The 17500-nt window shown below is 41.2% G+C and overlaps 1 protein-coding gene across 6 annotated transcripts in view; it reads right to left on the reverse strand.

The window, feature by feature from the left end:
• Nucleotides 1-17500, reverse strand: part of pard3bb (par-3 family cell polarity regulator beta b) — a 320254-nt gene that overhangs the window by 27581 nt on the left and 275173 nt on the right. For 5 of the 6 annotated variants that reach the window (XM_017470650.3, XM_047155924.2, XM_017470649.3 and 2 more), the window contains one exon: nucleotides 11104-11224. In XM_017470650.3, coding sequence (XP_017326139.1) covers nucleotides 11104-11224 — 121 coding nt within the window. The remainder of the gene's footprint in view (nucleotides 1-11103; nucleotides 11225-17500) is intronic. The other variant, XM_017470648.3, reaches the window with a different exon arrangement.

The raw sequence follows: 17500 nt of genomic DNA on the forward strand, positions 1-17500 counted from the left end.
CAATGTCCCTGGGTGGGGAAAGGCATGACGAGGAGAGGAGGAGAAAAACAAGAAGGGGGGGGCATGGTATATCACAGAGCTGGTTGTAATTGCTTGCTGTGGAAACTTCCACTCCCTCTGGGATGATCTACAGAAGCTGTGTGGCAGCAGCTGGACCAGCGGACAAAACATTTTAATCATATTACACGTGGCTGCCGATGAATGGGCCACCACTCCAAGCCATGGTATAGCGCGTCACATGCCACGCTGAGGGTTATCACACACTCCCTAGGTGCACCGAGTGAGATCGAGCTGAAGATTATTCCTGCATGCCTCTGGCCAAGGGGAGGTTAGTGAGGGTTAGCATGCAGCCTGTGTTTCTTTAACTGATTTTCTCTCCCCTGCAGCGGATTCACTGAATCCCAGTTCTAATCAAAGCCAGATCTAACTGCGGCTCTGATGAAAGTCGATGGGACACACTGCCGCCTTTCACTGCTGACCTGTATTACCTGGGCAATCTTCGAAAGTTAAAGCTAAACCTATGAATAAATAAAGCCCTTATTCAAACATAACTCTGTAACACACCGCAGGAGTACAAGGTAGTCCTAAAGGAATGGTGTGGTTAAAACATTACCACCGAATGTTTTATTCATCATGGATTTCTGGCCATTCTGAGTAAAAAAGTCGTCATGACAGGGTTGTTGGTTAAATATACATGAAACATAACTTGCGTACCCTCTGGCGAGTTAAGACTTGTTTAAGACTTGTTACCTAACACGTGGCGGTCTAGGTGCTGAATGTGTTGACAGGAAGCTAGACAGACACCTACAGACCCAGAGTGGCTCTATCAGACATGACTTCAGACTGAAGACTGCTAATCACGAACCATGCCAAAGGATAAGCTTTGTCTGTGGGGCACAGCGAGGTCAACCTGCCCGTAATCCAATTAAAATTCCACCTTTATTACTAACCATATGCCTTTCGCACTTTTGGATTCTCTCTCAGATCAGACAGTCATCTGACTGAACCGTTCCCCAGCCTTCCCTGTTTGACCCATGGCCTCAAATGCTGCACATAGTGAAGAATTGTCAAGATTTATACATGAAGTATTTATGAATGAAGTATTACCCATGTACCTAATTCTGCCATGTTCGCTTTCTTCTGTTTGAAATTCTCTCTCGCCTTCTACCACAGAAAATGCCTCTCTATACCCCATGTACTCTGAAATACACACACGCACAACCCCACCACTGCAATACATGTCCACTTCAGAACTTCTCTCGTCGGCGCTACAACTGTCACTAACTTCAACCACTCCAGAATCACTTCGTTTGATCGACTCCAACAACGGCCATATCACAACCATCTAAACACACTCCATCGTTTCAAATTAAGAGGCCTGTAATTATGCCATACCCTAGAACTGTATCAAAACCCAGACCCACCCTTTAATCAGGCAGCTGTGAGCTAAGCTGCTCTGCTCTCATGGGGTTTTGAGACCGAAAAAGATTCAACACAAAAAAAAAAACTTGACCATAGTGGTAGTGGGTTAAATTGGCTAAAGCTGGAGGAGCATGTTTTAGTCGGGGTTTCAGTCTACAAGATCTCTGCGATTAACTTACAATTATTTTTCACTTTTAACCCTAGAAGAGCCTTTCTGAGGATGTAATATGTGGGTCCAAGCCAGTATTCGCACTCTAAAGGGCCTTTCACACTGATCGAGATTAAGCGACGTGAACGTATGCCGTGATGATGCTCTTGAATGAAAACAATAGATCCCATATGGAGTTATTCACACCGGGTGAGATCAAACACGGTGCGACAAAGCGAGATATATTTTTTTTTCCGATCAATGAAACGGGTCGTCCGATTAGTTTTGGGCTTTAGATCACATGTCTGGAGCCACTGATGGTGCACAAAAGCGTAAGATAGGTGATACTATAGCACAGAAAGCTGTTTTGAAAACCAGTGTAAACACCGAAAAGTATTCCGGAAGAGAGAAGAGAATATATATGTATATATTATAAACTTTTATTTACTTTTTTATTTATTTATCTTGAACAAATAAACTGCTTTTGTTCCACTACCGTGTTATTGCATTATATTTCGCAAAAAAGAAATCTGCCTCCTTTTCTGGCTAGAGTACACATAAAAAGAAAAGTTAGTTTCTGTGCTTCTTAACAGATTGTGTTGTGGTGCTATGCACCAACATTTAAGTGATTCTACTTCTCAGTGGTCTTCTAACCTTAACCCCAACCCTAATATCTAAAGAACACTGCTCTGTAATGCTGAAGGCTCCACTACCATGTTGAAGCTAAAGAACCCTATTTCTATAATATTTAGTCTCATGGGTCACCGTCTCATTCAATTCCACATTAGTGCGTGCTCTCAATGCGGTAAGGGCAAATCAGAAACGAACCTTCACCGTTTCGCTTGCTGGGATAACACAAAGGTTTCCACTGACCCAGTAAAACAAGATTGTTTTCTAGGAATACACGATTGGTCAAATGCTAACACGATAATTAACCTTAAACAGATCAGCTTCACAGATAACAAAACCAAAGGTTTACGTCAACAGACCATCTGGCAAACTCTATGGAGAGGGCATTGTCTAAATATTAGTGAAACCTCCACTTGTGCTGTGATGGTTAAGAATACTGCTGTCTCAACAAGATTCCCCCAACAACTTAAAAGTATGATTTTTGGTTCCATTTACATTTTGGGTATTTTTTGTAACTTGAGGGTGTGTATTCATGTAACTAAAGCTAAACTTCATTCAAGTGCATTTCCACTGTTCGCCAGCCAAGTTAAATGAAGGTTATGTTGCTTGGCACGCTATCTTCCTCATGCTGTACTTTAAACAACATGCAAGCGCAAAAGCCTTTGAATTAATTTCTCCAGCGGTATTCAAATGTCAGCGCCAGAGACGTCAGCACTTTTTCCAAGGAGAGACTGAGCTACAGATGGAAAGGCAGCTGAGCCAGGAAACAACTGACTTACCAAAACACTGTTTGAGGTTAGTGGTAGTTGCTGTGGAGATCCAATCGGCTAAATGTAGCATATTCTTCTGTCAGTACAGACAATTGCAGCACAATTTCTTCTTTTTTTAACGCCAAGAGCCCAAACCACAAATATCCACTGACGTCTTGGCTGGCTATCATGGGTGATGTTTTCCTTTCATATTTCCCAAACAGAATGGGAAAATCACTTTCAAGCAGTGTAAATCAAGTGTGTAACAAAAGGCACAAACCTCCATATATGGCTCTATGACCCTAACTGGCAATGACTGTTACACTAGATGAGGTAAAGGCAATAAGGCAACATGACAAAGCCAGTATAAGTCTCACCTTCTGCCAATCCATTACCATTGGAACCTCTGTAGCTACAGTGCTCTGGGGGTTGTCATCAGCATCACTGTGACAAGGTGAAAGTGACTGGGGCTGAAATGGGGTTCAGAATAATGAAGAGTAGAGGCAACTTACTTCCCTATATGAGCTCTCCTTATGCTATGATGCCCTCCATTCTCTCAATAATGGGTTGGAGCGCTTAAATTAAACTCAGTTGGAGCGCTTAAATCGTGTCACTCTGTCATATGAGAGGCTAGGGGTTATAAAAAGATGGGGATTACTTCATGCATGTCTGCGACTCTATGCAGTTGGTCTGACAGTTTGGAGTGGGAGACAGGATGGGGTGGGTCAAGCACTTGGAGACAGCAATATACACTTCTACGTCCAGCACTCCCCTGACCAGACACATTCCTGTCCAGGGACTCTGCCATTACGTCTGTCTGAGGAGTGTAATCCATATCCATAAGGTCGTGATCTCTGCTCAAACGTGGTTACATCACCATGATAGGGGTTACCCAGACACCCAGTACAGGCCAGAAAACTTCAGACAAAAGAAACAGAACGAGACAGAGGGAAGCAGCTGAGTAATAACAGTCTGTCTTATCCGTCATCTTATCTGTACACATTATGACCCATGAATGTTTATGAAGATAAAGACGTTTGCCTGCAGTTGTAAGATTTCACTATCAAACCTGCATGAAATGTATCTCTCAACACATGACTATTAGTTTCAGAGTCTTGGATCCTCTACAGAGCCATTTTACTGAAAAATGTTTGTTTCTGTAAATAAAAATGTCATACACCTTGAAGGAAAATATCTATACGCTTTAGCAAACTGCATACTTACACAAGCTATTTTCACTTCTTGGTGATTAACCGTCACACTTCCTATTTTGGTGAATTCCAGGGGGAATGGAATGTCGGGTCTTATGACTGCAGTTTTCAGTTCAAGAGGTGAGTCATAAACACAACACCCAGCTCCATGACCCTGAGAGTAATGGCTCGTACAAGCTTAAATCTGTGTATCTAACGGTCTCTCGTCTCCCTGTTTTGGTCATCGACTTATTATTCATATCCCATCTCCCTGCTTCAGGCACACGGAAATGTTCTGGTCAACGGCACCACACTCACAAAAGGAAGGCAGGGAAATAGTTGGGACGCTGGGTAATGACATAAATAACAGTTAACATCTATGGAGCAATATTTCTCTTTGAGAAAAAAAACTGTTCTGACAGTACACATGAAGATGACAATTAACACAGTCAGTGAAACTCAATTTGGTGTCTGGAAGGCAGAACACAGGCCCAACACAGAGGACAAAGACCTCTCTATGAATAAGCAGAAATTCTCCAATAGAAACCAGAAAACAGCGTCAGGTAGCCCAGCTGCCACAATGGCTCACGCTCAGAAAAAGACCATGAAAGTCAATTAAGAAGGAAATTAGGCTGGAAATGAATTATCCAGCCCTGTAATCTCATCAGCACCACATGGTAATTGAGAGGGCAGATTATCACTCCTGAATTAGTGCAGAGTTCAGCTGCACTCCCACGTCCGCGCGTCTGAATTTTATACAAGTCCAAGGTGATTGCGGGAAATGGATTGCTCAGCTTTTCTGAAAAGAAAATGAACAGTTTCACAAACTGGCTAACATCACTTGATGATGTGTATGAGGCAATCTTGCAACGCACTGGCTGAATAATGGCATCTGTTGTAATCTGTATCAGAGAACCAACATAAAGCATTTTAGACACCAAGGAAAATGGTCAAGAAGTGAACACTTAACATCAAACACCACAAAGGTACAGGGCGTCACATACTGGAGAGTTTCAAAGTACCCAAAGTGTCACCATAAATGAACTAAGGATAAATCGAAACATCTCATGACCTTCGACAGGAATAAAGGGTCTATTTATGAAAGACAAAGCCTCGCTTTCACTCTTTAACCAGTAAATATATCTGGAAGTGATACATTCTACTGGCTGCTGTGTATTGACTTTTTATTTTTACAACCTTATTACATTTGCATGCACAGTGGCTTTGTTGGCTTCTTGCAGCTTGTGTTTAAGTAACTAATCCCAGCTGTTCTGTGAGAGATCTCCACCCCTTCTGCAAGCATAACCAAGTGAATATGTGAAAACCAAAGAAGGTAATGTCTGCAGCATCTTCGAGAAAGAGTAAGAAAGCGCACAGATAAATTAATTATCGGACTGGATGTCCAAGTTTTAGCAGATTTTTGTAAAACCTAACATTCTGCGGCTCCGAATAAGGTACTACAGGTTCCCGTATATCATTACTGGCAGATTCAATAACACAAAATAACACACCCCTTCTCCTACTGGTCATTATTCTCACAGAGATGCTAGAGCAATGCAGAGCAAGCAGGGAGCAAGGAAGCGGCAGGATGAAGCGGTTATCCTGTCTCATTAGTGTCCCTTCAATCTGAAGGCCTCTCTCTGCTTTTCTTCCTCACCTTCAGCTGTGGTTTCAGCATGCACAGGGGAAACATTGGCTGGTATGAGTCAGTGGATGTGGCACACAAGTTACCCCAGCTGACAGGAAATCAAAGGCCACTGATGATTGTTGTAGGCCTTGTTCGCAGTCAGCTTTGTTGCTAATTTTGAAATGGAGTTAACAGTTCCCATTAGATTCAGTGGGACCCACATCAAAGGCTTTACTGCATATCCTGCCATTTCTCTACCCAGATCAACCTTGACTTCATGTAGCTGCTACTGTGACAGTCCCAGGAGAACTGGAGGAGCTGGGGTCAAAAGACTGCAAACTCAAGCAGGGAAACTCATTCACATAAAAGGCACACCATCGCTAGTGGCATTTCAGCCTGCCTCAAACCACAATAAGCCTTGAAGAGAAATCAAGTCTCCTATTCAAGTATACTAAACAAATAATTTGTTCTAGAATGTCAGGGAAAAAAATACTTCAACATTGGCTGAAGTGGTTTTGGCAAGGGTGAAAACGAGATGGGTTTTCCCCCCATTGTGAATGTCTGAACGCATGCCAGAGATGATCCTTCTCATCTAGACCCGGTTTTGAGAACCTGGTCTGGTTTGTGTCACAGCTCAGTGGAGGAAGCAGAGCCGGATCCTGTGAGACGGAGCCTGACAGATTTGCAAGATCTTCCCCCGCGCCCCGAAGCCACAATGATCCGATGGGAAGGAACGCAATGACGAGACCAGAGTTATATAGTACACAGTAAATAGCTGCTATCTTCATCTCATTAACACCAAGAGTCAGGTTGGAGAGCCAGCATTAACATTCTTTCCTTAACCATATAACCTATAGCCTTTAAAACAGTCAAAAGTCCACACTATTTCTGGATGTAGTTCAAATGCCACACTGTATGCATGATCCACCAAACGCCTCTTTGAAAAGAAAAGAAAAAAAGAAGCTCCAAGTCATTTTATCAGGAATTCATTAGATCTAATAGGCAGTGCTAGATTCTGTCGACAAGAAGAGATGTGGTGTTCATAACATTTCTACTTCTCTCTATAACACTAAATCACCCCAAAGTCATCAAGCAGGAAAGGGGAAGACACTGCGCATCATTCATTTACAACTTGGTAGCTGTGGGCTAAATATAATGAGAACAGTTAAAGAGATTCCCATGAATCCATGAGCAGATGAGACACGGAGGTGGAAGTACCTTCTGGGGAACATAGACAAAAACTAATTCCAATCTTTGTGTGTTTGAACTACCAGTAGTAATTACCAGAAGTGCCACACAACAAATGGGTAACACTCTACTCAAGGGTAGTGTTCATAAGGCTAAATGACGCCTACATAAACACTTCATGACTCATATTAACCTACATCACAGGCTTTTTCCAATCTGCTTTCTTCAATACTGCTGTCAAGTTGAGTCATTACAGATTTTTGTTAACAAGGTTGTGTTATGATACTTTGATTTATGTAACTTGAACTGAATTGAATTTGTAGCTCATTGTAATTCTGGTATGTAAGAGTAACATAATGATGATGTGACATACTATATCTTACAAGGTTAAGACAGGGTTAAACTGGAAAAACTGAAAGAAAGAAAAAACTGTTAGTGGAAACATGGATATGATTTTAACACTGAATCAAAATAAGTACACCCCATGGAAAGTGTTGGCTTTTTTGACATTTCTGCACAGGCGAACATTCGATCGTCTTTGAAACAGTGCCTATTAATAATGTTGTTATACTCGAACAAAACCACAAGGAAAATGACCTTTTTCAATCATTTATTCAACAGAAATATCAATAGATGTTATATTCTTCTGTGGAAAATGTAAGTACACCCTTGGCCTCAGAAGCTTGTATTGCAGAAATGCTTTAGCAGAAATAACTTCTTGTAGACGTTTTGCATAATTGTCCACCAGGCTTGTTGGAATTTCTGACCACTCTTCCATGCAATAGTCTTTCAGTTGCAAGATGTTTGAGGGTTTTCTTGCATGTACTGCCCATTTGCCATTCCTTGGGGGATTTGCTAGTGTGCTTAGGATCATTATCCTGTTGAAAGGTCCACTTTGGGTTCAACATCAACTTTCGGACAGATGGCCTCAAATTATCTTCATACACTATTTGATATGATGCAGAATTCATAGTTGAATCAATGAATGCAAGCTGTCCAGTCCCTGAGGCAGTGAAGCAACCCCAAACCATAACATTTCCACCACCGTGCTTCACAGTTGGTATGAGGTGCTTCTCCTGAAAAGCTGTCTGCTGTTACTGTGGCCAAACAACTCTATCTTTGATTCATCTGTCCAGAGCACATTATTCCAAACGGCCTGGACTTTGTCTATATGCTCATTGGCAAACTGTAGTCTTGCAAAGGCTTTTTCCTGGCACGTCTACCATGCGGGTCAAATTTGTGCAATTTCTTTCTGATTGCAGAAGCATGCACTTTGACACCAACAGCTGAAAGACTTAGTAGCAGATCCTGTGATTAAATTTTGGGGTTCTTGGAGACTTCTTTTTGCATCAGACAGTCTGCTCTTGGGCTGAATTTGCTGGGACAGTACTGGACACATTGGCAGTTTGAAATCCGTACCATCTGCAGATGATTTTCCTTATAGTGGAATGATGTATTTCAAATAATGTGGAGATCTTTTAATTCCCTTGCCAGACTCATAGGCATCCACAACCTTTTTTCTGAAGGCCGTACAGAACTCTTCGTATCTTGACATGTTGACACCACACACCTCAATAGCAAAGGTAACACCAGACACCAGATATGAGAGGGGTATAAATAAGACATGTTCCACCTGAACTCCCTAAGCAGGTTCTAATCACTGGCACCCAATCTTGAACACCTGATTCTAATTTTATGGATCTGAAGGTGTGATAAATGTACATGTCTGTAAAAGGCTTAAAATATTTCAGTATTTATTTGTAATGAATCTAGAATATCTGAAAGTTCCACTTTTTGAATTAAATTACGGAAAAAAAGGAACTTTTCCACGATATTAAATTTTTTTGAGATGCACCTGTATATATGCAGCTAATTTAATAAGAAATGCCTTGTTGATGAGAAAGGTCAGAGGAAAACGCTTAGACTAGTTCACGCTAACACAAAGTCTATGGTACCTCAAATATCCACTCTTTACAACCACGGTGAGCGTCAGAATGCACAGTGCGTCAAACCTTGTGGCTGGTAGACTACAACAGCAGATGATCACATTGGGGTGATGGAAACTTGGTAAAAATCCAGTCTCTAGTCCTCAGGCCAGTGCAACACATTGTGTGGAAAGCACTATTTGGCTTATTCTGAATGAATGAGCTCACAGACACCCATGATTCGCTAGTGCTGATCTGACTGACAGGGGAAAGAGAGAGAGAGTAATGTCATCCCTCCCACCCAAAGAGCAGGGCAATTTTGCTCTCTTGAATCTGGGCCATGGATGGCTATGATCCCTGGACATTAGGGTGAATGATTTTCTCAGGGGTCCATGTCATGAATATATTCATGACATGGGCTCAATATATATATATATATATATATATATATATATATATATATATATATATATATATATATATACACACACACACACACACACACACGCAAGGTGGAAAAATTTGATGACGCATCATCATTTACAATTTAAAGAAAAAATTGTAATTAAATTGTAATTAAAGCTGTTAAATCTTGACAAACAAATTGAAGAAATGGTCTTTATGACACCTAACCCCAGTTTCTATCAGTTGTCCAAAACAACTTAAGTCAAGTTTTACGGACCAAATGTTATTCAAATGCTGTTCAGAACCTCTGTTCACAGTAAGTTCTTACTGTACTGTCCATGTATGTGAAAATCATGGGCGGTTACACTGTCCAGGCCAGAGGATCAGGATGAGTGTAATTGTTCAGCAGTGCTGACAGAATGCACTTATCTTTACTCTGCCACTTTGTTAGTACAGTTAGCACCAGTCAATTCTCTGGAAAGAAAACACTTGGACTTTCCACACAGGCAAGAAACCGGCTATGACATCACTAGAGGACTTTAAATAAGCAATTAAGCAATAAAAGAAGAAGTGGTTAAACATATGAATAAACATGGGAAAGGCCCGGTAAACCTTCATCTGAAGATGTGAAATACTTTGATGCTTTGTTTAGATCCAACCTAGAATGTTACCAAAATCATGTTTTAAAAAATATATATATTATTTATTTATTTATTACATATTTTTGAGACTAGAAGCTATTACCGTAAACCAGACAATGAATACAGTGGAGCAGTTACGACGCAGAAAGCACCGGGAACATGTGCAAAAGCTCGGTAGGACTATTCTGTTGATTTAATTCTGCTACCATGCCTCAGGCAAAAGCCTGGTGTTTTTTTCCGCAAGAACATCACCAAGCCGCTGTACTGTTCAGTGGCTTTATAACTGTTTTGACCCAAACATCAGCTAAAACACAACAGACATTAGGAATGCATGTACATGCTTGGATCCATGCCACGGTGCTGAAACCTGTGGCTGTTTCGATGTTCTGCAGCTACACAAACAGCCGGCAAGAACTTCACTTTGTTTTGATTCATGGAGAATGTCAGTTTCCTTGAGTCACCGAATAAATTAGCGCAAAATACTTTTAGACAGGCAAAAGAAGGAATGCAAAAACAAGCCTTAATGAGTGGACTCATTAGACTGGGTGATTGGGGTTCGGAGGTAGTTTAATTCAATCTGCACCTCTAATCCCAGCGTCCACAATTCTTTCTGTTCTCCACTCTAAACAAGCAGATTGGCTCATTTGAAATTGAAAAGAGGTATAACTATTGATCTTGCACAAAGAGAGTCACAATGTGTTCTCTGTGAATACAAACAACGCTGGTGTGCCCTAATCCTGACCCGATGAAGGGCGAAATAAAACAAGAGCTGCCGAGTTCAGCTGAAGTTTGCACAAGTGATTACTGTAAGTGCAAACGCTTAAGTGCTGATTTGTGGAATAAAACGAATGTATGATTACTGTGTGGACTCGGAGCGGGAAACATCAGTGACACAATGCAGTACGGAAGGATTCGCTCTCTGATTCTCTGAATATGGAAATGGAAAACTAAAGAAACAAAAGAGCACACTCAAGCAGGAAATGACCAAGCAAAATGATATTTGGACAAACCCTGTTTTGTGCTGTGTTAGCCAGAGTGCGTGTGTGCGTGTGTGATGAGAGTTACTGTGTTGGCCAGAGCTGTGTGAAGATTCAGAGAGATGGGTGGCGTGATAAAGCCGGTGTTGTTGAAGGCCATGTGGGAGTTCAGCGTTTAGAGGTTAAGTAAAGTCGACTCACCCGGTGTGGGTCGTACTCGGAGACTTGGCGTCGAGCCTCTAACTCTTCGTAGGCTGGAGCAGCTCCGTCTCTCCGTGCCTGCTGATACTCTCTGCGCAGCTGCTGGATACGGTCCATACTGCTGCACCAAACACACACACACACACACTCAATGTTGATTTCCATATTGATTTAGTCTTAACAACTACATATTAAACAAAGCCTGACCTTATTGTTTAATGTGTCCTCACCCCTGCTGTCTAAAAGCTTAGAAATACACATGCTAATAAGTTTTTGATGCCCGCACAAATGCATAAACATACAGAGCAAAGGCTTTAGCATAATAGATTTCATACGCTAGATGAAGGTCAAGAAGGACACGCTTTGCTGCTGACGGCTTCAATGAGGAACAGGAAAAGTTTCTGAGAAGCGAATGCAGCACAGTAATATTGAATTCGCATCAACCCACAGCACAACACTCGCACACCGAGCAAAACCCGAAAGTTTAATCACAGATAATCAGCATTCTCACTACAATATTCTCACTCGGAACAGGATTACAAAATACGACTCAATTTGTGACTGTGTGTAAATGTATGTGCTGATGACATTTTGCCAAGGATTCAAAGTTAAACAAATACACAAAAAAACAAAACAAAAAAAACCAGACACAGCAAACGGCTTGTTGATCTAACACTCAGCCAAAGAATGTGTGATGTTTTCTCTCTGTCTGTGCTCAAATATTGTGTTGTGTTACAAAGCCATGGAAGTGTGACGGTGCTGATAAGGGCCTGCCTGTCAGTTCAGGGCTACTCGCACTCAAACACAGTATCACCTACGTACACGCCAAAGTCACCCGCAACCTTTCCACATCACAATCGCCACACACGCACACGCAGAAAGAAAGCACAGCACTGTAAATCACACATCGCTGCAATGTCAACAACAGCTAAATATCAGGCTGTCCAGCTCAATATTATGCCAGTATGAAATTTAGATCACCACAACAGCCTTCCTCAGCCATTATACGAAGACACGGTCCGGCATACATACAAACTACATTTAGAAAAAAGCTCGACAAGCGACGCATCTCCAACTAGTTTACAACACCGCTGACAGAGCTGCAAACACATCAAGGAAACAGTGAACGTGATGCGGCCATAAGATACTAAATGGAGTTCATGAAATTGAGACATAAGGCTATATCATGCCGCTTTAAATGAGCTGTTATGAGTTTTTGAATTCATTTAAAAAAATGTTTTATTTAACATGATGTACGCTTCTGTCTTGGATGATTTGAAGGATAAGCTGACCAAGCACTCATCTGCTATGCTTGCTCATAACTTTCATTTAATTAATAATTTAATCCATAAAAATTCAGACCTTGAGATAAGCAATGTCTCTGATTAAGATGCTGTCTAATGCAAAAGTGTAATGAAAAAAGACTCTCTTTAATTTTTTTTTTAATTTTATGACATATTGTGGTTACATTACATTGCCAGACTGCAACACCGGACTTAATACTGATCCTTGAGTAAGACAAATGGACAAAGTCAGAATCACGTGCAACTGAGACACGACTCAGACTGCGAGTCTCCCAAACAGCTGTCTGAGTAGCGTCAGGAGTATGTCCCGTAAGCAATTTCGGTATTAACTCCTCGCTACCTGCACATTACAGCCCATAGTCCGCATTCCATCCAAACACGTTATATCAACTACTCTAAGGCTGTATATGTATATGGATGTGTGGGCTTGAAACATGGAAAGTTAATGATAAAGATCATCACCCACTAGTTTATACAGAAAATGCAAAACAGTGACTTTATATACACATACTGGGCTTCTATCAAACCTTTACATACATCAAGGCAAATCATATACATATGTTTAGCATTTGACATAATACCGTATTTACATTGTGCTAGATATATATTTGCAAACTACACACATGCACAGACTGACAAGTCCAACAACACAGCTCGAGAGAGAGAGAGAGAGAGAGAGAGAGAGAGAGAGAGAGAGAGAGAGAGACAGTGTTACCTAAGCAACTGAGTTTAAATAAACATATAGTTTCCAACACTGAAGTGACTACATCTGCTGTGTGGATGAGAGCAGCACATTCAAAATGCTCATACAATGAAAGTAGAACATTTTTTCAGTAATACCAATACAAAAGAGGCAAATTTATTTTCCTAAAAGTAGACAAAGCGATCCCAATTAAACAAAAGAGAAAAAAAAACAACATTACATTTGGTCATTTATTTATTAAAGAAAATGATCCAAAACTACATATCTGTGAGTGGTATGTGAACCTCTGGGATTAGCAGTTCATTTGAAGGGAAATTTGAGTCAGGTGTTTTCAATCAGTGGGATGACAATCAGGTGTGAGCAATGTCACAAAGGAACTTCTAATCAACTAAAGGCCTCTCTCACATCGGCTAATGTTAATGTTCACGAGTCCGCCATCAGGAGAACACTGAACAGCACTGGTGTGCATGGCAGGGTTTCAAGGAGAAAGTCGCTGCTCTACTAAAAGAACATTGCTGCCCTTCTGCAGTTTGCTAAAGATCACATGGACAAGCCAGAAGGATAATGGGAAAATGTTTTGTGGATGGGTAGAATTTTTTTGGTCTTAAAAAGAAGTGTTATGTTTGGAGAAAGGAAAACACTGCATTCCAGCAAAGAACCTTATCCCAGCTGTGAAACATGGTGGTGGTAGTGTCATGGTTTGGGTCTGTTTTGCTGCATCTGGGCCAGGACAATCTACCATTATTGATGGAACAATGAATTCTGAATTATATCAGTGAATTTTAAAGGAAAACGTCAGGACATCTGTTCATGAACAGAAACTCCAGAGAAAGTTGCTCATGCAGTAAGACAACGACCCTAAACACACAAGTCGTTCTACTAAAGAATGGTTAAAGAAGAATAAAGTTAGTGTTTTGGAACGGCCAAGACAAAGTCCTGACCGTAATCCAATAGAAATGTAGTGGAAAGACCTGAAGCGAGCAGTTCATGTGAGGAAACCCACCAACATCCCAGAGTTGAAGCTGTTCTGTACTGAGGAACGGGCTGAAATTCCTCCAAGCCGATGTGCAGGACTGATCAACAGTTACCGCAAACGTTTACCTGCGGTTACTGCTGCACAAGGGGGTCACACCAGATACTGAAAGCAAAGGTTCACATACTTTTGCTGCTCACAGATATGTAACATTGGATCATTTTCCTCAATATAAGTATAATATCGTTGTCTCACTTCAGACTTTCAGACTTGTGTGAAAAATCTGATATATATATATCTGATCTGATGTGTATACACACACTGTATATCTCCTAGATGGTGTTCAGTACCATTCTAGATTACGCCTTCCTCTCTTTAGTCCTGAGACGTTTTTCTAATATAGTAAACTATGAGCTCAGTATAGTCCTTAAAGTTGATAACCTTTGAACCTTCAACAGCAGCAAACTCTCAGTTCCGCTATCAAACATTAAATACAGTTACACAATCAACACGATTACACAATAATAATAAAGCATTGCGTTATAAGTACAGCCGTTTCTTGAGGGGAAAAAAGGTTCTTTCCTCACAAGAAGTTATTAGGTGCCATAAGGTAAGAGAAAGTACAGGACAACTTAACGCAAATGAAAGAAGCTGAGAAAGCTAAAAATAACTCGAGACATTGGAGGGGAATCCAGATCTGATTAAAAAATAATGTTTTTCCCCCAACTGAATGGGAAAGAAGTGGGAGAACGACTGATGCTTTGGAACAAGTGAGCCCTGACAACTCAACTCCCCTTCAGGCACTCGGTAGAAGGCTCAAATTTAATTTGGGCCTTCTCTGGGCTCGCAACTAATCAGCCTGTCTACTGTTTATCCACTGCTTCACACATCCTCTGACACACACACGCGCACACACACAGACACACGCAGACACCTGTCTGCATACGCTCATACCAATATGTCAGTGTCACTGCTGTGCTGAGAATGCTCCACCAGCCCAATAATGTCTGGTCAGTCGTGGCCCATTTCCATAGTGTATAGAAAATAGCAATATAATCAGCAACTGTATACTTACATGCTAAATTTAGCTGATAAAACTGCTAGTGAGTGTGTCTATATAATACATATACACTTCATGTGCATGTGGATGAGGACAGAACAACACAGTAGCATCTCTTTGCTTTCTGGACACTCGGACAGAAATAAACAACGTGTGACAGCAAACTTGCATCATACTTACATTCTCTCTTTCTCTCACACACATGCACACGGTTCAATAAGGACACAGAGGTCCCCACAAAACCAGATTTCATGTGCAGTGGGAGCGAATTAGTGCTCAGGGATATGCGAGTTATATACAGAAAGGATGAGGGCACTGAAGGCCTACAGGAGCTCATCTGGAGCGGGGAGACTCTGAGTTATGGCCCGACCTCCATCCTGCCATTTTTCACCCCTCAATTTCTGTGATGGAGGGCCAGAGAGAACAGAGCTGAGACGTGTAGCTGCATCTATCTTCTGCTCTCGCTGCTCAACAACAGTCCCTCATGGCTAGTTTACACAATTTATGGTGCGCCTTGCAAAAAAAAAAAAAAAAAAAAGAAAGGAAAAAAGAGGAAGAATGAATAAGAAAGAACAGAAAGAGGGGAAAAGTGGGAAAAAGCTGGAACTCTATGAGAGAAGTGTACTGATCGAAATGGGGAGAAGTGCCTTACTAAAAATAAATACAAAACAACAGGATAATTTGCAGCAATGAAGAATGTGAGCATTGTCCATTCAGTATGGGAACGGTAGAACTGAATGCCAGAGTCCCACAGAATGAAAAGGAGAGAAAAAGGTCAGAAGTGTTACTTCTTAGTTTTCTAGAAAATGTTATTTCTTAATTTTCTCATTTCTAAATTGCATTTTTGGGATGAAACACACTATACGGGCAAAACTGTGTGGAAACCCGACCATCACACCTATATGTGGGCCTTCCTCAAACTGTTGCCACAAGAGGCCTAAACATGTTCCAGCATGACAATACCCCTGTGCACTAACTGAGGTCCATGAATACATCATTTGCCAAGGTTGGAGTAGAAGAACTCGAGTGGTCTCAAGTGAGTCCTGACCTCAACCCCACTGAAGACCTTTGGGATGAACAGAAACGCTGACGTCCTCATTGGTCGACATCAGAGCCTGACCTCACTAATGCTCTTGTGTCTGAATGAAGACAAATCCCGACTGCCACGTTCCAAAATCTAGTGGAAAGACTTCCCAGAAAAGTGGACGTTATTATAACAGCAAAGGGGGGCTAAATCCGGAATGGGATGTTCAACCAATACATGAACGTGAGACTCGGGTGTCCACAAACTTTTGGCCATATAGAATACTGCCGTATTGATTTTACGTGTAAAACGATATTTAGAATGCATTTAAAAATATTTTTTCCGCATATATTTCTCTTTATCTTGCTTCTTTTTGACTTAAGTAGTTACTACACTAAACCCACACACTGAAAAGTTATTCCAAAAGACTGAATACTGAATACTTTAAGAACAAAAAAGAGAAAGGGGGAAAAACAACCATATGACTATACAGTTTATTTTGGAAGAAATCAAGGGCAAAAACCTAACTGAGGTCATTATTTCGGTAGACAGAGCTGTAAATGAAATCTGTTTTCAGTAAAGCGCTGGACAAGGAGAGACTGACATCAGCTAAAGCTTTTACACACACACACAGCCTTTTTACCAAACGGCTGACAATGCTGGATGATCACACACAGCAAACATCTTCACCAAAACCACAATAAGCTTCTACAGCTGCACCAATGTCATCATGACGTACTACAGGAATCTGAAATGAAACGAAAATCACTTACTCTGGACCACAAAGGACATGAAGCTGCTGAGTTACACCATGTTGAGGATGTAATGGTCTTATCAAGATTATATATTAACACATGCATTACTGTGATGTTGTGTTCATCTAAGGTTTTATTATAATATTCTTACCCGTGTGTGTGTGTGTGTGTGTGTGTGTGTGTGGTCTGAGGTAGGGCTGGGTGATAAACCGGTATGGGTATTTATCGACGGTACACCTTTATCGGTAATGATAGTAAAATTGTTCGGTATAACGCTTGATAAAATGTAAACAGACATGAAGTTTGGTTGCATGAACAATCCTCAAGCGTGCGCCGTCCCTGGATCATAAACAGCCAATCAAATGCCTTGATAAAGGAGTGTGCTACGTGTGACAGGCAAACCGCCAATAACAAGTTGCGTATCTGTGGGATTCGGGTTACGCCGTCGCCATGTGACATCACAACACTTACGAAAATGAGTTCAGAGCCTGCCGAGGAGATTGTGAATTAAAAAGAACGTCAGCTCACCAGTGTGGCAGCTTTTGTTTTGGTTTCTTTTCATCTGACCAACATCAGAA

The sequence above is a fragment of the Ictalurus punctatus genome, chromosome 6, assembly GCF_001660625.3.
Source record: "Ictalurus punctatus breed USDA103 chromosome 6, Coco_2.0, whole genome shotgun sequence".
NCBI lineage: Eukaryota > Metazoa > Chordata > Actinopteri > Siluriformes > Ictaluridae > Ictalurus > Ictalurus punctatus.